Source organism: Plectropomus leopardus, chromosome 16 (assembly GCF_026936395.1).
Source record: "Plectropomus leopardus strain MGB_pleo_1.0 chromosome 16, ASM2693639v1, whole genome shotgun sequence".
Lineage (NCBI taxonomy): Eukaryota > Metazoa > Chordata > Actinopteri > Perciformes > Serranidae > Plectropomus > Plectropomus leopardus.
The window spans coordinates 15581110-15608514 of record NC_142191.1 but is presented as its reverse complement, the minus strand read 5'-3'; the positions used below and the strand labels follow the sequence as shown (position 1 = coordinate 15608514).

Sequence of the window (27405 nt, the reverse complement as noted above, 5' to 3'; positions counted from 1 at the left end):
GCTCAGTGTCGGGTCTTAGTGCTCATGGTAAGTTAGCTCTTGCCAACCAGACACAAGCGCAAGTGAGGGAGAATGACAACCAAGAAAGCTGATCAGTGGCAGGATTACAGCCACAGTGTGTACCCAGAGAGTGAGACTGGTATATCAATGCCTCAACCCATGTTGCTTTGAATTTGTGAAGAAAACTTTGTTTTTCTTGCATGCCTCCAGTGAACAAAGAACTGATGAATTGAAATCATAGGCAACTGTATTTAACAATAGCAGAGTGTCACGCACAGGCGGGTACTGTACCTAGGGAAGCGTATGCGTTTGAACTCTGCTCAATGGAAAGCACCAACAGAGTTCAAATGCATGCATTTGCCCATATGCTACTTATATGTATAAGTGTTTTTATTTGTAATGTTATTGTTAAAATGCATGTGTTTGGGACATACTGAAGCATACAACTGGATAACTGTGACTGATTATACTGCACAATTTGTTTTTGTAAACAAATGCTGTTGATGAATGCAGTTGCCTTTTACTCAAACACATCAAACATTTCTGTCTTTGGATATTTTTTTTAATGTGGAGGCATGTGAGAAAAATAGTTTTCTTTAAAAATTCACTGTAACTCAGGGTTAATAACGGATGTACAAATGATCATTTTGTATGTGAAGTATTTCTTCAAGGTCTAGAAAAACATTTCTTACCTGACACCATATCATCCTTTAGCGGGCGGCCCCAGTCCAGAATAATAAACGAATGGCAGCCCTCCATGGCGACTACAGTGAGGTTATGAGGCTTGTTTTTGGGAGGCTGTCTCTGATTGACTGCCAGACTGTCCTTCTCCAACAAGTTTTCGAGGACATCGACCTGAAGATACTCCAGAGCCTCCGTCAAGGAGCAAGGAGCAGCGGGGTCCTTCTGGATGTAGTTCACATAGGGAGCTGAAGACAGTAGAAAATGATTGAAAGGAGAAGTTACTTCAATTACAATTAAAGGACAATTTATAATGAACACAAATATGTAGTGTAAATTGATTCTAATTGCACAAACTTTGGTATGTAACACGGAATTTGAAACCTCTTCCAGGTTATTTAATTTCATTTTTGTTAGACTTTTTCAGTCATTTTTAAATAATTTGTGATGTGTTCATAGTTATTTTAAGATGGAAACAGAGGCGTGGTGGCTCACATGAATGTGCCCCTGTTGTTTCTTTGTTTCCTCTTCCCCCCTTTTTGTCTCTTTTTGGTTGTTTTTAACAAGTTTTTAGAAATGCCAGCTGGACCTACAGCTGTGAATACTTCAGATATCCCACAATTCCTAGTCTGACTGGGATCTGGAGGGAACCACTGGAGCCTGGAGTTGCTCCCACCTCCCCAGATGATTGGCCGACTGCGCAGGCCAAGAGTCTAACACGTGTCAGAATCTACACAATAAATACACAGTCTGCAAGGCTGTATGGCTTAGGCTGTCACAACCTCCTACTGTTTGTGTATATGCAGTCATATGGCTTACGTATTACGCACTCAAACACAGAGATACATGATCTGTCGTCAAGGTGAGCAGATTTATGTGTCTGTCTATACACAGGGTGCTTGTAAGGCTGCGTTTCTGTATCCACATGTCCAGGATCAGTGCAGGCTCATGAACACATAGAGGATCCAGATGTTTTGCTCTGTTCATGTGTTCTTCTGTCTGTCTTCTTCTGCTTGTTGAAAAGCCAAATCCAAAAACACTGACGAAAACTGCCGTGTGTGAGCCAGACGTGGATCAGATGACACTGGGAAACAGTATCAGGACAGTTCACATAATGTCGACTCTAGTATCAGTCTAGTAAGGCATAAATTAGCATTTGAATCATCCAAATATCCTGGTAGTCATTTTTTTAGACCAATGTGGCAAACTCCATCCATCTGGATCTTACTGTCAGGCAGATTCACGCTACTGCTAAGAATTATTAGTTAATACTCTCTGTCCCACGTCTTTCCTCGGGCTAGATTCATTTAACTAGGCCTGGACAGATGAAGAGACCAAGGGGAAGTCTCTGTCAGGCAGTTCATGCAAAGCATGTCAGTGGACTGGCAGGCTGCTGAAGTGGACCTAGAATATATTAAACTAATAAATGGGAGAGAGGAAGTCTCTTTGCTGCAGTCAGCATCCCAAACTTTTATGATTTCCACTGCTCTTCTGCTCCTGCCTGTTTTTATCTCAGGGGGAGAAATAGCTTTCAGATGGCTGCACATGTATTTGAGGTGTGTGATCACAAGACAGTCATTGTTTACAAAGATAGATGGTGTCCAGAGTTAGACACGTTAATGTCCCGCTGTTGCTTCTGGAGCAGACACTGATAGTGCTGACACTGCACTGATAAAGACTCAGCCATTAATCTTTACTTTTAAAGAGTCTCTCACAACGACCAATATGACAGTAACAATGACAGGTTGCATTTAATCTGTCAATGACTGATAGTGAAACCATTACTCATGGACTTTTTTCATATCATTAAACGAGGAACAGGCTCGCAGTGAAAGTTATGGCATTCTGGGCTCTTTCACACCAAATGTTGGCACTGAATTCTTCTGCAAACCACAGATATGTTACATCTGCATGTTTCATACATATTGTAGTGATGTTTCTAAAGAAGTTCTGATAATATGTTTATGAGCTGAGTTTTTTATGGGATTGTGGAGGGTATGTGAATGGTGTGAAGACTAGGTGAGACAGCTGCCAGTCTGCAGAATACTGTTTATGTGAGCAAGTGGCATTTGCAGCCATGATTGTGGCACCTAAAGCAGGCATTTTTTAGCATGACATCAGCTGCATTTCCAGCTGAGATTTATTTTAAATTTTGTAAAATGAGTGTTTTAAGCCAAAGCATGATCTTTTCTAACCAAAAACAAGTAGTTTCTGTAACAACAGCAATGTTGAAATGTAAAGAAACATTCATTGTTTGCAGAAATGCTCAGTGCCTGCCTTTATTTTGACATTTATTTGCTTGATTTTGTGTAATTTGCCATAGTATAGTATTATATTTTGACAACCAAACTACTCTTAATAGATTATCTCTTACTTTCCTCTTAGAGCATAGAATGACTTGTTCCAACTATTTTAACTAAAAGTACTTCCTTGTATTTATCTATAAATGGTTGTACTATTAAAGTCTTGCTGTAACGTTGCAATAGATATTTTAGCAGCTGAAACATGACCAAAATTACAGTCATTAAACATAGCATTATTGAAAAGACTTCTGACATGATGTCGTTTTAGAAGGTTGAAGTCAAGTAGATGCTGTTTTTATTCCTGTCAAGAGAATATTGCGGTCTGTTTGTGCAACCCGATGAGGTGATATGGTATGAGAGGCCAAAGTCAGCACATAGGAACAATAAAAAGAAAGCAGGGGGGCGAGACCCCGAATAGCGTGTCCTCAATGAACTCTGCTATTATGATCCAATTACAGATGAATGGAACCAGTTTGAATTAACCATTAGAGATACACATATTTCCACAAATTGGCAGTTTAATGCTTTACTGTAGCTGAAATAAGCTACATTATGATATAAATGAGGATATAATAAGTCACACAGTAATGAAAATTAATCTTTCCTATTTTTGGCTGATGGTTACTGTAAGTCTGAGATGGTCATATATTTATGAGGTATTGCTGAGAAAGCCCAGATAGAGGCCCAAATTTATAACTCCCTGACAAAACAAAACAGAACTCCCTTCAGCCTATCGTTATTTACAGCACAGCTAGTCATCATTCACACACTCACGAACCGGGACAAAAAACATGTAACACACAGACCCCAAACATGAACGGACAGTCATGTTTTTTGACTAAGCAGGAGACTTATGCTATTTATTGTGCTGTCAGGTAAAAATAATATGTGTCTTTCTCTGACATTTACAGTCAACTAAACTCAATGAAACAAATATGTAAATATACAATATTCTCCTGCTTCCTGTAAGAGGATCTTTTTATATTCAGTTCAAAGTGTAACTTATTGTCTATCTGAGGGGATAACTTCCTTTTAAAAAGCAATCCATCATGACTAATGAGAATGTGCGATTAAACTTAAAATCTGAGTTTAAAGATGTACAGCAAACTCAAAGCTTTATTTTGGAAGAGGCACAAACAGAAAAATCTAATCTGTCTGAGGGGGTTAAAGTTTCTTTTGAAAAGAGATCATGCATAATAGGAATGTGATATTAAACCTGAAATCTCAGTTCAGAGCTGCAGAATAACCCTAAGGCAACTCTGGAAAAGATTATGTTAAAGGGTGAGCCCAGTATTTTTAACCTGGACCATATTTTTTATGTTTTGTGTCCAAGTGAATAATGGGAACAACAATTTTTGAAATTGGTCCAGTATTACATGAGAGCAAGAAACAGGCTGCAATGTAACTACTCGGAACAAGTTCACACCATCATTTCACTTCTGCTAAAAGTGATCGTTTTTTGCTTTTCTGACAAGCTCAGAATATTATTCTATGTGTCTGACAACATTATGGAAAGGATCCCGACAGAGATTCTTTTTGTTAAAGAATAAGAAGCTTTTTGTTCAACCAGGATTCGCCATCACCAAACCCAGACTCCGTTTAAATAAACAGTAAGTTTAGTTTGTATAGAGCCGTCATATTTTCACATCTAGCTTGGTGAATAAAGGGTTTATTTCAACCAGATAAGATTTGGTAAATGTTGGAACAGTGAAAAGACTAACCAAGACAATTTTGGTGAGTTTTATTGGCCTAAATATAGCCTATAGATGGCACAAGAGGGCAGAGTTGAAAGTTTCACGCAACCAACGAGGTGGCGGTGGAGGAGGTTGTAGTAATGTTTCTTGTAACAGAGGCAGTACTGTAGATGGTGGAGGTCTGTGCAGAGAATTCTTTTCACTAATTTCACGATATATTACTATATGATACTGATATGTTATGTTCTGCCATATATTAATTTCCTCGTCGTCTCCTGCAGTCAGACTTGCTTGAATTACGCTACACTGCCACCACAATCTCTATTGGCATTGCCCTGTTTTGTCCATATATGTAAGGTCTTAGAAAACATGTACAGATATGGATGATATATACGAGTACAGACAGGAGGCCCTCTGTAATGTTGATCATAAATGAGCCCCCAGAATAATAATCTGAGCCTGCAGTGGCAAAAACAAGCAGTTTTAGTGGACATAAACTGATGGTCTGAACATGCCCTGTATGGTCACATTGCAGCCTGTTTCTCCTTCAATACTTGACCATTGTCAAAAACTGTTGACTCAGTTAGTCACATAGACGCAAAAACATCTAAAAAAAAAAAAAAAAAAAAAAAAGGTTCCAGGTTGAAAAATATCTAAAATAACGTTTAAGTTGTGCACCAAACAGATGAAAAGAGGAAAGCATTTCTGCAATATTAAATATCCATGAGCATGCATTTATGCATAAACACACACTTATTTCTTTACCTGTGAATCTCTTCTTCCCACTGAGGTCAAACTCAGACAACGGGCTGTGGTGGAAGGGTCTAGACTCTGGCTCCGGAGTCGGGATCTCTGTGGTGGTTGTGGTTGTGGTTGTGGTGGATGTGGGTGGCCGAGTGGTCTGGACAAAAAAGTCATCTGGCAACAACACATATGTCAGTGAGCTTTTGATTTACACAGATTTATATTATTTACATCCTAACTCAATAACATGCTCCTGTGTTTCATTAATCCTCTGTAATTGGTACCGCAATCTTTGGAATACGTGTCAAATCGATTTAATTAATTGTGGGCAGATGTGTGAGCTCACTTCCAAATAACCCCATTTTCCCCGAACACCCAAAGCTGTATTCTTATGTAATGTTTTGCTACACATATTTTCCGTCTGTGTATGTGTGTGTGGGGGGGTTGAAGACAACGACCATTTCACAAGTCTCCATGGCTGACAAATGTCAGGGGATTCAGTGGGTGAAATCCAATTAGTTCCCTCTGCTTTCATTGCTGTGTTTTTTCCCTGTGCTGCATCAGTGAGCCTTGGCATTACATCATGGTCCACACACATGCAACCAGCTTTGAGCCATGGCAGAGAAAGGCTAAGAAAACTGTAATGCTCCATGTGTCCTTTGTAGCAAAACCCCTAAAAGAAAGAAAATGCTGCTCACGTGCAACCTTGAGAGACTAAACACCTGTAGTGAAATTAGTACAAAGGCTCACGTCAACCAAACTCTTCAGTTTTCCATTCGGTTAGTCTTTGGCTGAAGCCGAGCTTCATCTATTACATTACAAAGCAACATCAAGAACAGCAAATATCATAAGCCAGGGCATTCTCTTGAGCTTAGTAATGCAGTTCACATGGTCTGTTTTTTTGGAATAAAAGTGATTAAAAACAGCCTGTAATGGAAAATATCCAAAACCCATGCCGTGAACCAAGACCAAGCCAAACAAACGTACAAGAAGAGAAACAAAGTGAAGACCACAGGCAAGGAGAAGAGGAAGAGACAGGAAGAGCTTGCAAACAGATCCACTGACAGATAAACAGACAATAACAAACAGTCAACACACAATGAGCATACAGTGCAGATTAGTCCGTCCCAGCCCAGTGGCGGTTGGTCGGCCCCGAAAGCCAAACTCAGCCGATACCTTTCTTAAGAGCTAAAGCATCAGGCACCATGTTCCCTGTAATCATGAGGTCCATTTCCATTCCTGAGGACTCCTCTGTCAGAGAAGCAGAACAAGCTGTAGCATCAATCCCACATCACCATGTTCACATGTCTGAGCTGGCACACACACTAACACACACAGACATGAACACCCACATATAGACAAACCCGCTTGAATATATATTTGACACTAATATAACCCTTGCTAGTCTCAGTCAGCTAGAAGGGACTGTTCACCCTAAAATCAAAAGTACATAATTTTCCTCTTCCCTCTAGTGCTACTCATCAATCTAGATTTTTTTGGTGTGAGTTGCAGTGTTTTGCAGATATCGGCCATAGAGATGTCTGCCTTCTCTCCAATATAATGGGGCACCACAAGCTGAGTGCCATTTAGTTCAATTATATTTGAAAGAAGGCAGACATATCTACGGCAGATATCTCCGACACTCTGACAGCTAACACCAAAACAATCCAGACTGGTAAATAACACTACAGGTAAGAGGACAAATATGTATTTTTGATTGAGGGGGAACTGTCCCTTTAAGTGTGTGACGACAAAGTGTAAAAGTGTCATAAAATTCCTTCTGGCCCCACTTTTTCTATTTTAGACTTTACAAGGAAACATCTTTCCAGCTGTCTCAGTTTGCTGGGTGTGTTTGAGATTATATGTGCTCCTGAAGCAAAATAATGCGCACTGTATGGTACAGAACTGCCACAGTGGGGGAAAAAAATCATTGACATAATAGCCTATTTTGTTATAGTGGGAAAGTTTACTTTTGAATACAGTATGTCATCATAACAAGACAGTTTGGCCATTTAAATGATATTTTTTTGCGGTACATTGAGCTTTTTGTGGGGCTTCATCTGTTGTCATATGGAGAACAATATCTCAGAAACTACACTGATAGCTCATGGTTTGTTTAAACCATTCTTACTTTGGCCACAACCAGACCCCAGATGTGGGGACATCCATGTGGTTCTTGTGGTCACTCATAAACACACACATCTACACACATACTGACTAACCGGATCACACAATTAAGACACACACAGTTGAACAGTTAAAGGACTCTGTGGATATAGACAGGAAACACTCATGGCCTTGGCCTAGATGGATATGACAAACAATATGGCTGAGAGCTATAGTGAAGTCATACTCATAAATGTTCACTATTCTGGCTCGAAATGCTTTACTTGACTTCAGTTGTATGGAAAAGCTATTATTTACAAAGCAATGTTGCAAGTTGGGGTACTGCAGTATTTTGTTTTATTCCTATAGCATAAATCTCTATTTATATCAGTCTTTAAAAACACTCTCTGCAGTGCAAGTCTCACCTTCTGGATAACAGTCCAGTATTCCCTCTGGATCCAGCAACGGATACCCAAATTCATCCGTTTTGGAGTAGGTTCCAGGTGGGCAGGTTGGGAACGGTGGTTCAGTGGTAGACTCCTCTATGAACCACTCAGTGGTTGTGAGTTCAGGTGTGGTGGTAGGAGCTGTGGTGGTGGTGGTAGTGGTGGTGGTGGTGGTGGTGGTGGTGGTCCTGTGGTGAGGAAGGTCCAGGCCACGTAGAGGTTTCCCTCCAACCATGAGGACCTTGTCTTTGGGGTTGACCACAGGCCGGCTGTCTCGGCCATGTCCAAACAAAGCCATGCCCTCGTGGTTTACAAGAGGGCTGCCCATGTGGTCTGGTGGTCGGTGGGGTGGAGCAACAAGGAGGGGAAACAGAATAGTTAGGACTTTGTCTTGAACAATAAGCTAGTAATGAGAATTTAAAAAAGCATTGTTTCATATATGTGATCAAGCTTAAATGTCCCGCAAAATTGACTGAAGCATGTCACCAAAAATTGTGCGTCCATCCTCTCCAAGCACCACCCTCTTGGGTTTACCCTGGGAGTCCTGGAGAATTTGTCCCTCCTGGTTCATAAGAACTCCCTGCTCCAAGTCTACCACCTGGAGAGATAAAAAGATTCACGAAATCTTCACAGCTATCTATATAGATTAAATTTGAACTGCTGCCTCATCGTACTCGCATTCAGCACTATTTCTTACAGTAAGTCAACAGTTAGAATGGGAACAATTTAGCAGTGGCTCTTCAAAGTCATTAATTCAACATTTGGGTATGTTGTGGGTTAGATAAGAAGACTGATACAACCTCTGTTCCGCAAATATGTATGTAAAGACAGCAGCCTGTTAGCCTAGTTTAGCACCACGACTGGAAATTGGCAAACAGCTAGCATGCCTCCATCCAAAGCTAACAAACACCATCTACCAGCACCTCCAAGGCTCACAATGGTATCTTGTTTGTCTTATCCGTGTAAACAAGCAAAGCGTTAAAACAATACGTTGTGGGTGTCATTTGGAGTTATGGACTATTTCTTGGACAGACACAGTTAATTCCTAGGGTCTTGTCTTCAACATGAGGTTACCAATCTACCAGCAGAAACTACCTGTGGGCAAAGCCAGACTGTTTCTGCAATTCCTGTCTTTATGCTAAGCTAAGATTACCATATCATATCTGTAACTTCATATATACCACACAGATGTGACAGTGGTCTGTGTTTTCTCCTCCAACCATCAGCAATAAAATGAAAAAGTGTATTTCCACAAATATAGAACTATAAATTAAGCATGATACATCACAGTAGCCTCAGAAGCTTATGTTTTATTTGCTCTGGCAAATGTGTCTGATCCCCCTCCTGTTCAGACATATATCCAGCCAACCTGTCTGACTTCGGCCTTGCTTATTTTATATGGGATTTGGTATGACGACTGACAGAGGAGCTCTGTTGAGACAGGCTGGGGCTGATGTGAAACATTCTGTTTAATCTGCTAATGCCATAGTATTAAACTGGAAGGTCTATTTTATTTATCTAGCTGCACTTAAAGGGAAACTTTGGCCATTTTTAACCAGCTCTTGTAGTTGCACCAAGGGCAGTGCATGCAAATAATATTCATCACAATGTAAGATTACAACAATGGTTACAATTAATTTATTACACATAGTTACCCATTTGGTCCCATCAGGTCCAGTGATAAACCTCTGACCAACGGCCTTGCTGATTCCATGAGAGGGGGAGGACTCTTTATCACTTGTTGCTGTCAGGTTGGGTCGTCCATTTTTACCTAATGATTAAGCAATTCAAGCAGAACCATTTTACTTCAGTGAATTGTAGTAGCCTACATAGTATGTATTGCTTATCTTTTAGCTCAAACAATTCCTTGCACCTTTTGAATAATTCAATTCGTGGCAGTGGCAGCAACGTTTAATCTCATGCACTTTACCCATGGACTTTACCATTTCCATTTCCTGGTTTTAATTGTCCTCCATTGGTTGGTTTCCCTCTGACGATGGGATAGCGAGATCGACCTCCCTGGCCCCTTAAGTTGTCTCTTGATGCTGAGGATGATGATGTGGACTGGGAGCTGCCTTCAATCAATCCCCCTGTCTTTGTCACAGTAGTGCCACTGCCAATGTCACGATCTGAGGTCAAAACTGGCTGGGGCAGATTGGAGGAAGAAGAAGAGTCAGTTGATGTTGAGGAGGCATCAGACGTTGAAGAACCCAGCCTTGAGTTCTGTGCTGGCTGCGGTCTAATGGGAAGCCTAGATCCACCAAACTGCCTGTTAGCCAGCAGAGGTGAGCGTACCCTCCCGTTTGAACCCACACCTGGACGACGATAAGGTGGACTGCCTCCGGATGGTGAGACAGGTCTTGCCCTGGAATAAGTTACCCCTGTATCCAAACTTTCATTGTCCTCTACGTTTCTGTGAGGCTCAGCTGAAGTAGGATTCTTTTGGGCTGCTGTGGGGTCTTCATCTTTATCATGTTTTCCACTTATTTCTCTATTCCTTTCACTGAGATAATCCTTATTACGATCGTTACTATTGTCATTAGAGCTTCCTCTATGGACAGTTTCACTTGAGTCTCTGTGTCCACCTGAGGGATGATGGGAATCAGAGTTTGAAGAGGAGGAAGATGATGAGGTAGTTGGGTTTCTAGTGTCACTGGATGCTGTATTGTCTTTGGTCAAAGGCTTAACTGAACCTGTGCCTACCACATTCTTTAGTGAGTCAGGAGTCCCCAGATCCTCACTGGTCTCCTGTATTGTGGAAACTCCTGCAGCTCCCGTGGCCCCTGAGACCCTGGTGGGAGTCCGACTCAAGACGGGTCTGCCAGCCCCAATGGAGGACGATGTCCTGGTCAGGGGGGTCCTACCATCCTGCCTGGAAGATGAAGTTCTTGTCCCTGATCCGAACCTGCCTGGGTAACGGTTAGCTAGCCACGGGAACCTTTCAGCAAATGAGGGGCTAAGTCTGGTACGAGGAGCCGTACGTTTTTCATTTTCGCTCTCCTCCCTTCCTTCTCTCTCTTCTGTGGGTTGAGGTTTGGAACTTAAAGTAGGCTCTTCAACTTTGGTTACTTCTGCGCCTGTGTTTCTGTAATTATTGTCATTATTTCCCTCTCTGTGTGTTGTGTCTTGTTCAGGTGATGTGTGTGAACTCTGTGTGTTGTGTGAAGTTGGAGAGCCTTCAGACCTAGACTGTGATTTATCAAAATTATTTGCATCTGATCCTGCCTGGCTGTGAGTTCCACTTCCTAAAGGGGACCTGGACGTTTCTGAATTTAAGGTATGCGATGTTCCCTGGGTTTGAGTCCTTTCTGGTAAAGTGGACTGTGATGTTGCTGAACTATGTGTGTTTGAAGTAGCTTGGTTCGGAGTTCTGCTCGGTAAATTCGACTGTGAGGTGATGGCAGGTTTGTAACCATTCAGCATTCGAGTTGAGTTCCCTCTAAACAAAATTCCAGGATGTCTGCGACTGTAACCATATCTAGAGCCCAACCCAGAACCATTGGTGCGACCCGCTGTAGACGAGCCTCTACCAGTAGATGTAGCATCTGTCTGCTGGGAGTTGGTCTCTTTTACGATTGTAGGGGAGGTTTTTGTATGTGTCACGACGGGCTTATTGTAGGTTTCCTTGTTCTCTGGGTATGTCGAGGCAGCATAGTCCTTTCTACTGGCTGCTGACTCTTGGATAGGTGAAGAGGAGGATAATGAGGTGGTAGAAGGTGAAGATGATGAGGATGAAGAAGAAGAAGATGATGATGAGGAGGAATCAGAAGAAGAGGAGGATGAAGCAGAAGATGACGAAGAGGTGGATAAAGATGAATCAGCCTTGGATGGTTTTTGGTGAACCCTGATCTTAATGGGCCTTCTGGGCATTTGATTTGGACGAGGTTTAGTTGGGGAGGGCGTCAACACTTTGAGGCTGGGGGTGGTAGTAGTCAGAAGCTCTTGAATGTATTCAACTTCATCCTCAAATTCAGGGGAAACGTCATTGTCTGGTTCTTTTGTCTCCATCACAACCTCCATGGTTGTTGTCTCTTCTACTGGAGGTGGCGTTGTGGGTATTTTCTCTTCCACCTCCTCTTCTTCTCTATCTTGAGCTCTTCCTCTGGACGACCCTCTGTTCGCTGTGTTCCTGACTGAGCCCCTTACAGAGGAGAAGATGCTGTGATAGGAGCGTGACTGGGAAAGTGGGCGCACACGCCTGTTCGCAGGTACAGCAGGGCGTGGCGGTGTGGTTGGTTCTTCTGTCACCTCTGTTGACTGGAGGTCAGATTCTTCATGGTCGGTATCTTGTTTGGAAGGAGTGTGGATAGTCCTGCGGCTGTCTGTGGTTTTTGAAATCGACGAGGCAGCACTGCTGGCTGGCAGTAGAGAAAAAAATGTCATGAATTTAGGATTCATCAAAACATGAAGCATACATGCACACACATACTGTTAACAGTCAAATGTGCTTACATCCTGGCATGACAACACTGAAGGCCTTGCTCTGTGGTCCCTGTCCCCTCCTGTTGGTCGCTCTAATCTTAAAGATGTACCGATCTCCAGGTGTGAGGCCATCTACAGTAGCTGAAGTTTGGCTGCTACGGTATGTCACACTTTTCATTCCGAATGGCTTCATAGCAGGAGCATAAGACAGGATGTACTCTGTGAGGAGGTAGAGCATGGACAACTGTTGCTGTTTAAGCAAAATTCATCATCATCAAAAGATCATGACTTCAAAAGTACATGCAAGAAATCTTTTACCTTGTTCTACAGTTATGGCTGGGACTATATGCACAATTTAGATTCAATACTATCACAATACCAGTCTTTCTGACTTTTATTGTGGTAGCATTGTATTCTGCATAATACAGAGGTTAATTAACTAATTGCTGTTTTTATGGTCTTAGTCCTCACAACAAGGAGACTAGTTGCCAAGAGGAGGGTGGGCAAAGCTCCAGATGGACCTTTAGTAGCGGCTGTAGTAGCTGCAATACAGCTGGTGCAAAATTCAGCACCAGAGGTCAGAATGGGCTGGATCTTATCTGTGTAAGGGAAGCAACAGAAAGTTTGCTGTTCTAGCAGGGAAGTATACGGTGGGTTGGCTGGATTTGAATTGCTTGACCAGCAGCTAAAGGTTTGTCTGCCATTTTAGTGCTTTCTCACTTTGGCTTTGTGTTTCTTGAGGCAGATATGCCTTCACATTCCTCTCTGATTAACCCCAAAGGGGGAAAATAATGGAACTGAAAACATGATTAAAAAATGGGGTTAATTGCAATTAACTATTGAAATACGGCAATTAATCTTGATTTTAAAAATGGATTGTGTGACAGCCCCAATAAATATACAGATTTCTTAGCAAAAGTGAATTATTTTATTCCTTCTGGCCTGACCTCTTATCCTCCCATTGGGTTCCTCAGGTGGATCCCATGTTGCAATGACAGCGGTTCCCTTCCCTCGTAGTGGCTTGACCTCGAAGTTGTCTGGTGGCCCAGATGGTGCTAGCAGGTGAGGAGACAACAAGTGAGTGGAAAGACAGCAGTGAGAGGTGAGAGGAAGAGCAGCAGGACAGAAACCAGAAGCAGCGTAGAGGGAACAGGGTGAGGAAATTGCTGCTTAAAGAATGAAAAAACAGAGATTTTGTGCCAGGAGGCTTCAACTCAGCGAAGTACTGCTGCCATACATTTTTAGGAACCTCCCATTGAGATCATGTATGGAACTGCAGATGGATATCAGAGCTGTGAGCCAGGCAGTAAATGCTGACTTTTCAATGAACCGCAGCTCAGGAGCTGCTATGGCATTGTATAAAAGCTGCAATCATGACAGAGCGTCAGCCAAAGCTGGAATCCAATATCAAATAATAGGCAGTGGATGTGATGAAGTGTGGTATGAGGAAATCGGTAGAAATGAGCTAACTGACAGAGTTATACAAGGCTGGATTCTTTTCTGTAAGCATGATTTCTTTTTTCATATCTAAGAAAATATTATGTGTTGGCTCTCTATAGTTTTTTCTCTTGACTCGCTTGTCATCACTTTTCCAAAGCTGCATTGCGACCTACATAATGATATTCTGTCAGCAGGCAGTGGCTGTATGTGCATACCTGATTCAGGGGTCCTCTGAAAGACGGAGACGCTCCACTTCCCATGATTTTCTCCCTGAGAGATTCTGACAGAGAACTCATACATGCCATCAGCAGACAGGGTATCTATCATCATCCTCCTCTGGGTGCTGTCCTTGTACTCCCAGCGCGCTGACTCACCCTTCTCCCTGTACCTGACTGTGTATGATCTGAGTCAAGAGAAAATAAGGATGTTTTATTCCAGTGGAAAGGGTCAGAGATCTCTTTTACCCAATATTCTTTCTCAATATTTGTTTGAAGTCCACTTTATTTCACACATACTCTTTAATGGATCCCACCTGATTTCCCTGGGGTCGACCTTCCCCATCTCAACAAGAGGGTCAACCCAGGAGATGAGGACTGATTGAGGAGACATGACCCTGACACTGATGTCCTTGGCCTCGTACTCTGGTGGCTCTAGACAATACACATGAACACACACAAGGCATAGAGACAAACATGTCGAGCTCCGAACCAATATTAACCCTTTGAAACCTGAGAATCCAAAACATTTTTCTTGAATTAAAGTAAACAGAGTTTGCGTTTAACAACACACAAACTATATTGAAGTATCTGTTTACGAACTCTCACACAACTTCTGCAGTAAAAATCCAAGTCTCCTTAATCCAGTTGGCTGCTGGACTTTCCAAACAAATGCATTTTCACTCAAACATTAGAATTTAAAATAAATATGTCAATACAAAAAATCTCATGCAATGCCGATTAACGTGCCTGGGCAGCTTATACGCACATGCATGCACAGACACGCGACTCGGCGCGCTGCTCCTTGGCTGAAGTGTTTTATATTGTAATGTTTCAGTGAAAATGCATGTATAACGTCTTTGGATTAGTTGACCATAAAGGCATGCAACAAATCACTAATTTCACTAATTCAAGGCAACCCGCAGTGAGTACTTGATATCCTGGATGAAGTGGTCTTTTTGAAATAGCCTTTAAGATAATTAAATTCAGATAAAGGTCTGTCACTGAATTCTTATATACTGGCTAACATGAAAACCAAATATTAAAAATTCTGACTTAAATGGATATTGAAAAGCTATTTTTAACATATTTACAAAGCAAAAAAGTTTCTCTTTAATCCTGCAGGTACCTGTTGTGGTTGTTTTGGTTGCGACGGCTCTGTTGGCGGGTGCGCTCCGGCCCAGGGCTTTCTGTGCCTGCAGTGACACCACATGAACGGACTCAGATGCTATGAATAGAAAAGGATACCAGGCACGGCCAGGGTTTACACTATGGACACTAAAGATAGTACAATCAAAATTTATACATTAAAAGAAAAAAAAACATGATTCGCAAAATGTAACTTGGAGGTTGCCAGTTTTTTCAGGATCATGTTTTACTTAAAGTGAAATTTGGCAGTGAAAGGAGCAGTTCGTAGGGTATAGTGGCATGTAGCAGTAAGGAAAGCAAATTGGAATCAGATGAAATGTCTCCTGGTTAAAATTCCCAGTGTTCATTGTTCAGAGGATTTTTCCAAGAGCTGAGTTATCTGCAGAGGTCTCTTGCTTTTCAAAATTTTATAAATTTTATATATATTCCATTTCTGCCTATTTTTCCCCCTGAATCCTACACATTGAGCTTTTAAGAGTGTAAAATGTGAGTCCCCTTACTTAGTTTGGGTGTGTTTCGGTTTCTCTGGTCCGATTGAGGCTTGGTGTGATGCCTTCTCCTTTCCAGCGGGGGAGTTCCCACTGATGCTCTCTCAGGCTGCCTGGGACCTGAGGAGGACTGGGGGGCCCTCCTGTGTGTCCTGGTATTAGACACGCCCAGTGGGCGAGCTGTTCTGTCCACTCTGGTGGCCCTCCGTACTGAGGGCTGAATTCTGGCAGCTGTTGGTGGGGACCTGGCTGGACCTGTTGGTAGATGATACCAGAGGGGAAAGTCAGAGTTCATGTTACCTTTATGACCCCATAGTTCATAACCTGTGCTTCGAGCTGGATTTACCTTTAGGGCTTTGTTGAAACTAACCATCCGCTTAGTGATAAGCACATAATTACATGTCACTTTCATCCCCACTGTGTCAGTTATCGTGCCCATTTCTCACAAAAGGGAGATGGCGCGGAACCAAATCATGTCCCCCATCATCTGCTCCAACTTCTGGGGCCAGATGCATAAAAATCTGTGTAGCCTCATGACTAAAACTGCATGTGGGGGCAGAAACGTGTGCATTCTGTTCATCAGATATTTAAAGCTGATTCTGTTTTATAAATCTTTGCACGAGCCTCATTTACACACCCACAGTTCACCATAAAAATATGTAGAAACGCCTAAAACATTGTTTGCATATTGTATCTCAGCTTTTATTTTGTCTTCTTGTCATATTATTCTCACTTGTCTCAGCTAAAACTGTGTTGGTCTCCTGCTCTGAAGAATGCGTGGGGTTCCTCCTTTATAAATAGTTTTATAAAAAGTTTATGTGCGGGTAAAGGCACATGCTATTTTTGTACGTACACATTGTTTATGAATCTAGCCCCTGGTGTTCTGCTTCAGTCCCACCCTGGTAGTGACACTATCTTGGATAACGACTCAGACATTGACTCAGACAGCCAGACAACCCCCGTCATCTGGCTGCAGTGCTGAGCGATAGCATTGGCAATATAACAAAAAACTCTTCTTCTGTCCTCTCCTCCCTCTATCCCTCCCTCCATCCCTCCTTCATCCGTTTCTCATAATCACTGTCAGATGAAAAGGATCTGCCCTGTTTCCCATCGGGACGGCTGCATGCACAGCTGGGTGAGTACTGACAAGTTAGCTGATGTAAGAAAGTGGATTTGACGAATTCAAAGTAGTTTTAAGGACAAAAAGATACTGTGGTGTAGGGTTTCCACTGTCAACGAACAGGTAGAGCGAGCCAAATTAGAATAGTTTCCCAAGAGAGGCCACCACACCCAAAAGTTTTCTTTAGCTATGGATTAAAAAGAGAGTTTTAGTGCTTGACGGCTTCCTCCATGACACAGTATATGTGGTGGAAACAAACATGAGACAAAAAGGATGTGAAGGGGAGTATGAAAGCACAGTAGAAAGGCTCCCAGGTAGAAAGAGGAGGTTTGTTGGAGCTCTTAGTGTCTTCAGGTCTCTCTGTCTTTATCTTTCCCTCTGTCCTGCCAGCGCAGCTGAGTCGATTTCTCAATTGAGACAACTGGCTGCTCCAATAATGCAACAACTCTTTCTGATGTTGCTTTTCCTGTTTTCAAATCTCTCTAGGATTCTCCTGCACCTGTATGAGTCTCTTAGATAATCTGTTCTGTATGTTCCACGTGTCTGTCTTCCAACATTATATCAAACTGCCGATAATACTGGTGTAATTAGGAAACATTGGATTTTCCCTTAATTACTCCAATAGGGAAAAGGGAAAATGAACTTCGACAGGATTCAGTTAAACTTGAACTTAAAGACCTCCCTTCTGTGAAAGTCAAATGTTTAACCTTGTTAACATGCCGATGTTGTTTTTTTAATGTGCAAAAAAAAAAAAAAACATTTCATGAGCAAAATAAGCAGTAAAACACCAGGCCTGAGCCTTCCTGTCCTGCAACTGCTGTGTACCAAAGACAGTCTCAAAACCATTGATTGTGACTCTCAGGGTTTGTTATGTCACAAACCTAAGGAACCAGTTTGTGGGATGGGGCTTTCCATATCATTGGTAAAACGCTACAGTGAAACACGGAGTATCAGAGAAGCCTGATGTAGCAACAAGTTTCAGTTTCAATTCAACTTGTCAGAGCTGCTAATCAGGAACAAGGTTTATTTAATATTAGTAACACACAATTAGCTGTTTGATTTATTAGGTAGTTAAGCCAAAGGCTCACGCTACCTCATCTCAACTCAACTGTATTTATATAGCAGCTTTTATCCAAACATGCAGACCAAAGAGCTTCATATTAAATATATAATAAAGAAATAATAATAAAATAAACACCAGGGATGTAAAAGTTATATGATTAAAAATAAAAATTAAAGCGGTAACATAACTCCAAATTGAAAGCCAAATTTTTTTCTTTTTCTTTCTCTCCACATACACTCCTTCGACGTCCACGAGTAGTATAACTTTGACGTTATCCATCAAAGACCGCATTGTGTATTGTTCAGACTGTGAATGACTCACTTGAACGTTTTTTTTTTTTTAAATTCCCCTTTGCAATGCTAAAATTGGGGGCCGCCTGTATCGCCTATGGTAAGCACCACCACTGGCTGAGAAAGAGCAGTGTGTGGAATCTTCTTTTTACTCAAATGATACAGTCCAACGCACCTGCATGTGAGATAATTGCATGTGCAGTATCTCTCTTTAAACAAACACAGAACCTTAACTTTGGCTCTCAGACATTAAGATTAATGTCTGTTGATTAAGGATCACTCAAGTGTCTGTTTTCTCATTTACTGCATATCACAAACTTACTTTCGACAGTTGCTTTTGTTGGCTTGCGTCTGAGTCTTAGTTTCTTAAAATAAGAATATATTTACCAGAGTGTCATTTATTTCTACTCATTTAAGGAGTTCAGGATTCAGCAAGTTGAAACTAGCAAATATTGTGTTTATTTGATATTCTGTTATAGTTATAGTTATAGTTATAGTATGTTAAAATTGTGTTGAATGTATTTGAAAACACAAATTAATTTTAAACTCTGCACTGAATTATCACCCATTAACAACACCGATGGTGAATATGATATGTCTTACCCCTACTTTTTATGTATTTCAGACATTTTTCGACTGCTTCTGAGGTAACAGTATAACAGTAGTTCGGGCCAGTCCCCTCATTCCAAATGTACCTGTGTGAGCGTCTCTCCCCGTACTTGCTGACTTTAAAAAGAAAGCATTTGGTTTTAATCAGCCTAAATCTCCTATTCCTTATTTTCTTCCTCTTCCTCTCTGTCTGGAAAGCTGTCACAGTGCATACTTTGGCCCAGGTCACTACGCTGCGGACCACTAAACCATTGACTCCACAGTGCTCTCACTTGCCAAATCCTTTCTGTCTTTTCCTGGAAGCCTGATAGTCCGAGGTGCTGTGAGGCTGGCCCTCAGACAGACAGACATACATAAGGACAGACAGACAGAGAGACAGACCCACCTCAGTGTGTTCAGCCTGATGCTGAAGAATGTTGCTGTTGTGTGCCTACTCCCTCCTCAAAAATTAGCTGAAGAAAGCAAAGGCGACTTTGACATTTCACCAGCTTCAAAGCAAATCTAAACTTTGCAAACACAGGTTGGAAGGTTTGATTACATTGCTCAGTTTAGCCAAAGTTTAATTTATCCAAACATTTTGCAGTGGTGGAGCTTTTCCTGAAGGAAGAAAAAATCACCATAGCTTCAACTGAAAAAGACAGAGTTAACTAACTAACTGAAAAACACAAATTGCAAGAAAAACTCAGCAAAATATTAACAGGCTATTCAACACTAATGCCCAATAGCTTCATTTATCATTTGTCTTCATTCATTAGTTCTCTTAAAAGGCTGTCTGCTAATATATTTTTGATACTTATTTCATTAACTGGGCTAATTTGCTAACCTATAAGATAGCCGAATGTTGAATGACACTTCTCATTTGTCATTGAGTTTGCTAGTTTTATTAAAGTTTAACTTGTCAGTGTTGTATGTTTTCGTGTGTTGCACATGCAAGTGGGTCGTGCTTGAAGGTTGAGGCCACACCCACTCAGTGTCAGGCTGTCTGTGGTGCAATTGGTCAGTGCATTTGGATGTTGACTGAAAAATTGGTAGTTCAAGCCTACCCAATAAAGGTTGCTCTTAAGTAACCAGGTCACATTATGTAAAGGAAACACCTGATTTTCATGTCAAGGGGTAAAGGTTGAGAAACCTAACCTACTAAGTTACTTACATGTGTGAAAATAAATATTCCACTAATACCCTTGTTTACATGCAGCCCTGCATACTTAGAGATTAGAGATTAACCTGCCCTAAAATGTCATTTATTATGTCAAAATTTAGAACAGTTCAAAGTTTCCTACCAGTGGCGATCTTGGACCCTGCAAATACAGCCTCCCTCTTTCATTCGTTCAGCCACCCTCTAGGATGGCATGTGATTCATGTGAAGCTCCTATCTCTCCGATCACAGCGTAGGAATCTTCAGGCGTTGATAAACATGGCAGCTGAAAACAACCGCCGTTTAAATATCTTGCCCCATTATATTTTCCACTGAGAGGGCTCGCCCCTAGACTTACAACACGGAGAGGCATAATACAGCCAAGAAAAGAAACTTCTTCGAGCTAGAAATGGACCACTGCCAACACAGGTCCAATCTAACCAGTTGGTTCTATTTGGCAAAGTGGCATCAAAGGAAATCGGAAAAACGCAGCATGTAAAGAAATTAAAAGTGGATGCAGGTGGGAGGCACTTACATATTGAGGCCACACCCACTCAAAAACTGGCAGAGACTTGTCTCTGTGGCAGAATGAAGAGGACACATCATCAATAGCGATATTGCCTTGCATCTGTAATAATTTATTTCAAAATCTGAGTAGAATTTAAATTTGCACTTCAAACATACACACCATTAGTGTCTGCATAAGTCAGCTTCCACTTTTTCCTAGTTAAAGGGAAATAAACTGTGAAAAATGTGAATACGGAACACTAATGCAGGTGTATTCAATTGTGTTTTGCCATTATTCATCAGCATTAGGCAATCACTTTGTGTAAGGACTTGGAATATTAAGTGGGATAATTAATATTAGCTTGTAGTTAGCTAGCTAGATAACTTTACCTAAAGTAAAACTAATGTAAGTGTGCCAGGAACGCCTCAAAACAAGCTACACGTCTTCTTTTGTTGGCCGTTATCCTGGCACTACTTTGCCAGAATCACAGTGAGTCTTAGGCTCTATTGGCTGAGGTTAAACTCAACAAATATGATTAGCTGTGTCTCCAGAGCGGCTCTGCCTCAAACAAACTCAACTGAAACTCCAGAGCCGCGTGGTGGTTCAGTGGTTAGCACTGTCGTCTCACAGCAAGAAGGTCCTTGTTTCAGCTGCTGGTCCTGATCCTTTCAGTCTGGAATTTGAATGGGTTTTCTCCATGTTTCCCGACTGTGGCACAAAGACATGCCAAGTCAAGTGGTTTGGAGAGACTAAATTGCCCATGTGGAACGGTATGAACACGAGTGTCTATTTGTGTTCGTCCTGTGACCGACTGTTTACATGACATATGTTTAAACATCCAGATGCCCCATGTCACCGCACAGAAAAAATGAATGAATAAAGGTTCCTTTAGTGGTGTTGACTTCAGTAAACAGTGCATTTAATTTTCTCTAAAGAGCTGAAATGGGACCTGTAATGCTCCTTTCAGATTTAAACTATTTTTGGTTTCTAATAGAACATGTTTTCATGCTTTAGTGTATATAAAAAAACAGCACTATTTTCTGCATACTGTCTGTGCTGGAACACCTGTCTGAGACGCTGCATTTAGTGCCTGTCCCTTTCAATCCCCATCCCCTAAAAGCCGAGTCTGTTCTGATTGGTCAGCGTTTGTAAGCTATCTTAGCACGTCTGTATAATCACTGCAGCTGGGGGAATGATTGAAACAAAGTAACAAAGTATCTCCAGTCGAGTGCTCCAGGGATGGCGTTTTACTGTAGGCCAACCCGGACGCTGTCATGCTGGTTCCCCCGTCAAAAAGGTTATGGGATTTTTCCATAGGATTTTGTTTAATTGCAGAAAATAAGCTCTGTGGCAAACAAATAGTTATGATACTTACACGTTTTGTTCAGAGAGATAATCTTAGCAAAGGAACACCACTTTGAGGACTTTGGAAGCCTAAGTATAATCGCCAGGAGTAAAAAGGTTTTGTTCGGCTAAATGGAACTACACTATTGCATCACCACTGCTGCAAGGCTGTAAAGCCGTGTTCGACATGATGACTTGTGATCGTCTTTTTTAAGACACATTAAAGCTTCAGAGTTTGTGAGTGGTGTATTTATTGACGTATTTTATGTTGTGGAACAAAACATGAAAGTCTCTTAAGTTAGTTTAACCACATAACTTATTTAAAGCTCCTAACCAAAAACACAATCAAAAGCCCATTTACTTTGAGACAAGGGAACTGGATGCCTGAAATACGGATTTTGGGGATTTAGTATTCATTACTGGGTTTCTCTATAAAAGCTTGGGAATCAAAATCTTCACTAATAGACATGTTCCAGCAGTAATGTGATCCAAAAATTAATTATTTGTTATATTTTTCTATTATTCAAAGAGCCATTTAGTCTATAAATATTCCAAAATCCCTACAAAAATGTCCATCATGAATACTTGTTGTCCAACCAACAGGTCAAATATTAATCAATCAAAATGGTTGCCAGTTAATTTACTTTCATGTAACCTATTCAGTCAGTTGAAACAGGGTGGAGTTTCTGGCACAACTTTCCCTTCTCCCGAGGTGGTTGAAAGTCTAAAGGACTCGAAACTCCAACAGCGCTTGAAGTGTGGAACAACTTTATTTAAAGACCAACGCATTCCAGCCTGTGGCCTTCATCAGTGTCCAGATGAAGCTGCCACAAGCTGAAACACGTTGGTCTTGCAATAAAGCTGTTCAATATACTACAAGTGTCGCTAATTTCCTCTCATTTTACAGTCTGTTGAAAGCAGTGGCAGGTAGTTAGGTGATAATTGATGTGCTGTACACCACTAGAGGGAACAAAACTCTTAAATAGATGTTAAATTTGGATCACCTGCAAGAAAAACACACCTGGCTGAATAGATGGGAATCTATGAGTCAGAGACAAGAGAGTGTTTTTCCCCGCTGATTCCAGAACAAGTGAGCCCAAAGACACAGCACTGTGAATCATCATCACATTAGGCTCTGCGGTTCCTTTTTATGCACAATGACAGCAGATAATTTCAGCAAGCAGCTTCTAATGGATCTCTCCACATAGTTTGACTTGTGCTTTGCTGCTAGCTGAGACACACCACTCCCTTGTGCTGTTGGTAAAGATGCCTGGAGATCACGTTTACCTGCTGATGAGTTGCTGACAGGTGCACCGCCCAACACAGCAAAGCCATCCAGGTTAACCCATTCAGGGTCTAAAAAATAAAACAAAAACAAAGCGGTTATATGATGTTACCGAAACCTGGTGAGCAAGTGAAAATATTATGTTCCTTTGTTGTGGTCAACTTTTAAAGGAGCAGTGTTTCGGATTTAGAGGAATTGCATCAAACTATAAATTCTTGGAGTTAGAATTCCTTCTGTACGCATTCTTCAGGAGGTTTTTAATGGGAGGTAAATGAGCCTCAGAGGTCTCTTCCTCCCCAAATCAGAAAGCAACAGGTGGATTGAACTGGTTAAAAAACTGAATAAAGCAGTTTCACGTAAAAAAGGTTTGTTTTATTTTCCATAGCTGCTCGTCACGGATGGGCTGCTAACTACGATAGCAGATGCAAAAATGCAAATATCCCTATCTAGAGTCGGTAGCTCTTTTTGCTCTGAGATCGCACTATAGGGGCACTACTAATTCCCTTATTTGCACCACTTTTACATTCATACAGAGAACTAAACAAGGGCAGCATCATGCTGTTACAGTGTGTGATTTTAGACAGCATGCTGGCATTGCTGAAACAAAAGAGGCTTGACGTTTAACACAACAGCGGCAGCCTCTAGTATGACATATAACATATGCAACAGAAGTGCTTTCTAAACTGCAGTGGCATAACATGGCATTAACAACCATTTTACATCTATGTTATATGGCGGCTGATCTTGTCCTCTGCTCATAGGGTAAGGAGCTCCCGAATCTCATTGTTTTCCAAATTTGTGGACATTTATGACCACTGTTCTTTTTGTCTTAGCTGCTAGCTGCTTTTTAAATCTACCCCAGTTGACCACATCCATAACACATCATCAAAAACACCCCTCCTGTACATAGTTCTGTCCTACTGGTGGTCCTTTTTTATACAGACACCATTTCGGTGCTGTTAGTACCTCCCGTGCTGGCTCAAAGGTGAGACAGCTTTGTCCCTCCAATCACACTTTTCATACATGACGACAAGGCAGCATAACAGTATGATATTCCCAACTTGAACAGGCAATGTAAAAGAGGCTGGTGTTTAGTTTGTCCATGCTGGGCTATTGTAGAAACATGGCGGTGCAATATGGTGGACCCTGTTGAGGAGGACCCACCCCCTATGTGGATATAAACGGCTTATTCTGTGGTAACAAAAACACATTTCCTATTTTCAGGTGATTATACTCTGAGAAAGAAAAAAACATTTATTATATTCATTTTTCTTTTCTGCTGATATATCTCCTTAAATTCTACATACTGGACCATTAAATTTCAATGATTTACTTTTTTTCTTATCAGAGAGAAGTGGATATTATTTCTCAGTCTCCCTTATGCTTCTACTCTCAATCTTGCCCTCTGTTGTTCCAGATAAGTCACCTCTCCGTTTGTGCTGTTTTGACAGCGGCTGGCCAGACACATTAATGATGTGGAGGCAAACAGCATGGTGTTATTTAAGATGACTGATGCTGCTCTCATACTGCTGAGGGAACAACACACGATCTGCAAGGAATTTCTGGAAAGGCAACACCGAGACGCTGCTCTGCTGCCAGAGACTTATGGCAAACTGCACCGGAGCTGAAGAGACCACAAGGCTGCCACAGCACACACTGGGCGGCATACACACACACACACACACACACACACACACACACACACACACACACACACACACACACACAAGCACAAGCATGTAAAGATGCATACTTCTAAAACACTGGCACACTGAACAAGACAATGCATGATTCAACACTTGGCACCACCCTGTGCTCCACCACAATCACCACCAAACACACATGTTGCACACACACACACACGCACACACAACAAGTGACCACAACACAGGGGATTGGGTTATTGGAGCTGGGCTGGGTTTGGATGTGGAAAAGAAGGGTTGGCTGCAGACTCACAGCCGCTGATGAAGTATGGCTCTAAGATGCCAAGGACAGAGGAAAATGGAATAATGACAAAAGCAGGCTAGACAGCACTGCAAACTGTATGTGTATAGAAACATAAAGACCTGTCTTATGTTTTACAAGGCGGGATCAGGAATTAAGAAGCTGTTAAGACCTAAAAATACTGTCTTTCTAAAGCCTAAAATAACTGTTGTCGGCTGGGCTGGGACGATGATCGCTGGTCACACGCACCCTCACCCCCCCAGTTATTTTTCTCTCTGTTTGGCAAACTTGGATCGCAGCACGTCCAATGATGAACTAATCCTTGATAAAAATCGATCGTACATGCACTCGTGTTAACACTTCCCCTTCTGGCGTCTCTGCTTTGTACACAGCTTTGCTCATCCCCCTCCTCATTCTTGGCACTTGTCTTCTGAGAAAGTGCAGAACTCCTGGATCTGAAAGCTAACTCCGTAGTTTAAGCCATACTTCTTTTTCTTGCTCTCTGTCCATTTATATTCCTCTTAATGGCTTTTTTTTGTCTAGCAGTGCTAGACTTGGGTCGATTTCTGGTTTTGTCCATCTGATCGGGTGTATGAGCTTAAACCACTTTTAAATCCTACAAACACTGTCAGCCTCTCATTTCCTATTTTAAAACAATACAAACTGTCCCATTTGACCAGAGTGGGTCAGGTTGACATGGTTGATCTTGCGTATTACATTATAGGTGCAACATATATTTCTTGTGTAATTTTTTTTCTTTGTTATTATTTTCTTTGTTTTTTAAATCTATTTCTATAATGTATTTAATTCCTTTTTTAATTTTACATTATAGTTATGTGTGTTATTTTATCATACTATATATGCATGTATTTGCCTTTATGAGTGGGGGGGGGGTGCAGTGGTGGATATTTCTGCTTTGAAAGTAAAACACAAAATTTGGACAACTGTACTGTAGCGTAATTTTTTTTCGAATTTATGTAAACCAGCTGAATCTGCATATGTCATCATGACATGTTCTGGCAATCTAAAAGTAGCCTACATCAGTAACCTCTGCCAATGGCTGAAGCCAGTGTGTATTAGTAATAAGTACTATGACAAGGTGATTAGCATAATATGTTTATTATCAGACTTAGGGGCGGATCACACCAAGATGCGTCACGCCAGGTGCAACCGTTCCAAAAATGCCTTGAAAACACATTTGAATAAACAGTTGTAAATGCCTGTGAAGCAGGGCTGCCTGCACGTGACCAAAAGCGACATTGACGCGCAGCAGCAAGAGAAGATAAGGAAACAATGGTTTTGCTGGCGATGCTTTTTCGGTGACACCTGGAAAAATTTAGTATACTGGTCCAGTCTGGTGTTTGATTTAATATGAAACTGGTTTAAGATTTAACCTTAACCCTAAGCAGTGCTGCTATCACGCCTCGGGTCCCTCACAAACACTCTCATTAGCTCCCACTTGATTTGTTAACGTCAGTATATCCTCGTCTTGCTCTCACCCTCTCCTTTTAACCCCCTCTGTTTCTGCCTTACCTACATCCTCCAGTAGCTGAGAGCGACTGTCCTTTTCCGCTTTTGTGAAGCGATGAGACCTCGTGGGCTTGTTGGGGCTGATGACGAAGCGATCAACAGGTCTTCCATCCAGATGAATTGAAGGCTCCCAGCTCTCCCTCAGGTCCTTGTCCACAGAGGTCTGTTTTCCATTGGGTGACCGCAGGGGCTTCTCTGCTGCAAAACAAATGACGTCAGGATAAATTGTGTCTGTATGAAGTGGATTTCAATAGTCTTCTCTGTCTTTATCTCGTATGTAAAGATCTGTTGGCCCTACACATTGTGGCAGTATGAGCCTACTGTTCAAGCTCTGTGAGCTGTTAATAAACCTCCTCTTCCTTGCCACCAGTACAATTTCCTCTGGATTTATTAGACTTGGCATTTCAAGTAACTCTGATTCTGATGAAGCATAAACTTACGTGTAAGGCAGCCCTGAAAAATACAAACTAGTATGATGATTAAATAAATAAATGAGTATTTGCCTGGATGGCTACATGCTCAGGACAATAAGAAATCTTAAGTTTTCCTTTTGTCTACATTTCCTTAAAATCAAAACAAAGAAAACAATAACCACTGCTGTGTTTTGGAAATTTTGCCAATTTTGCCTCTTTGCTCCTCTGTCGGTTTGCGTGCAAATGCAACATAGGGGTGACAGCACCATTATCCAACAAGCCAACCCATGATAAAGTATAGCACTGAGCGTGACTTTAACACAATGTAAAATGAGTGATTTAGCTTGTATGAAAAGCTGCTAAAAGGCGTCAGAGGAGACACATCGGAAACAATAAACAACCACTTGAGATTCAGAATAACTGACCTCATGTGGCCTCGTGCCCGAGAACTTGCATGGATGCTGAAATCTCAGCTG

At 41.5% G+C, this 27405-nt stretch overlaps 1 protein-coding gene and 1 long non-coding RNA gene across 5 annotated transcripts in view; one reads left to right on the top strand and one right to left on the bottom strand.

The window, feature by feature from the left end:
• fndc1 (fibronectin type III domain containing 1) overlaps positions 1–27405 on the bottom strand; it is a 50819-nt gene that overhangs the window by 13444 nt on the left and 9970 nt on the right. Inside the window, exons 2-16 of one of the 3 annotated variants that reach the window (XM_042504016.2) lie at positions 26520–26714; positions 23045–23113; positions 15701–15943; positions 15181–15279; positions 14369–14486; positions 14052–14239; positions 13344–13451; positions 12427–12615; positions 9918–12332; positions 9630–9745; positions 8461–8572; positions 7954–8307; positions 6599–6673; positions 5444–5596; positions 693–929 (exon numbers count right to left, since the gene is read on the bottom strand). In XM_042504016.2, the coding sequence (XP_042359950.2) occupies positions 693–929; positions 5444–5596; positions 6599–6673; positions 7954–8307; positions 8461–8572; positions 9630–9745; positions 9918–12332; positions 12427–12615; positions 13344–13451; positions 14052–14239; positions 14369–14486; positions 15181–15279; positions 15701–15943; positions 23045–23113; positions 26520–26714 (4671 nt within the window). The remainder of the gene's footprint in view (positions 1–692; positions 930–5443; positions 5597–6598; positions 6674–7953; positions 8308–8460; positions 8573–9629; positions 9746–9917; positions 12333–12426; positions 12616–13343; positions 13452–14051; positions 14240–14368; positions 14487–15180; positions 15280–15700; positions 15944–23044; positions 23114–26519; positions 26715–27405) is intronic. The other 2 variants (XM_088089379.1, XM_042504017.2) reach the window with 2 other exon arrangements.
• The window catches only part of LOC148186859 (uncharacterized), a 75688-nt gene that overhangs the window by 39674 nt on the left and 8609 nt on the right, over positions 1–27405 (top strand). Inside the window, exons 3-4 of one of the 2 annotated variants that reach the window (XR_015779119.1) lie at positions 16773–16823; positions 26533–26677. This is a non-coding gene — a long non-coding RNA (uncharacterized LOC148186859). The remainder of the gene's footprint in view (positions 1–16772; positions 16824–26532; positions 26678–27405) is intronic. The other variant, XR_015779118.1, reaches the window with a different exon arrangement.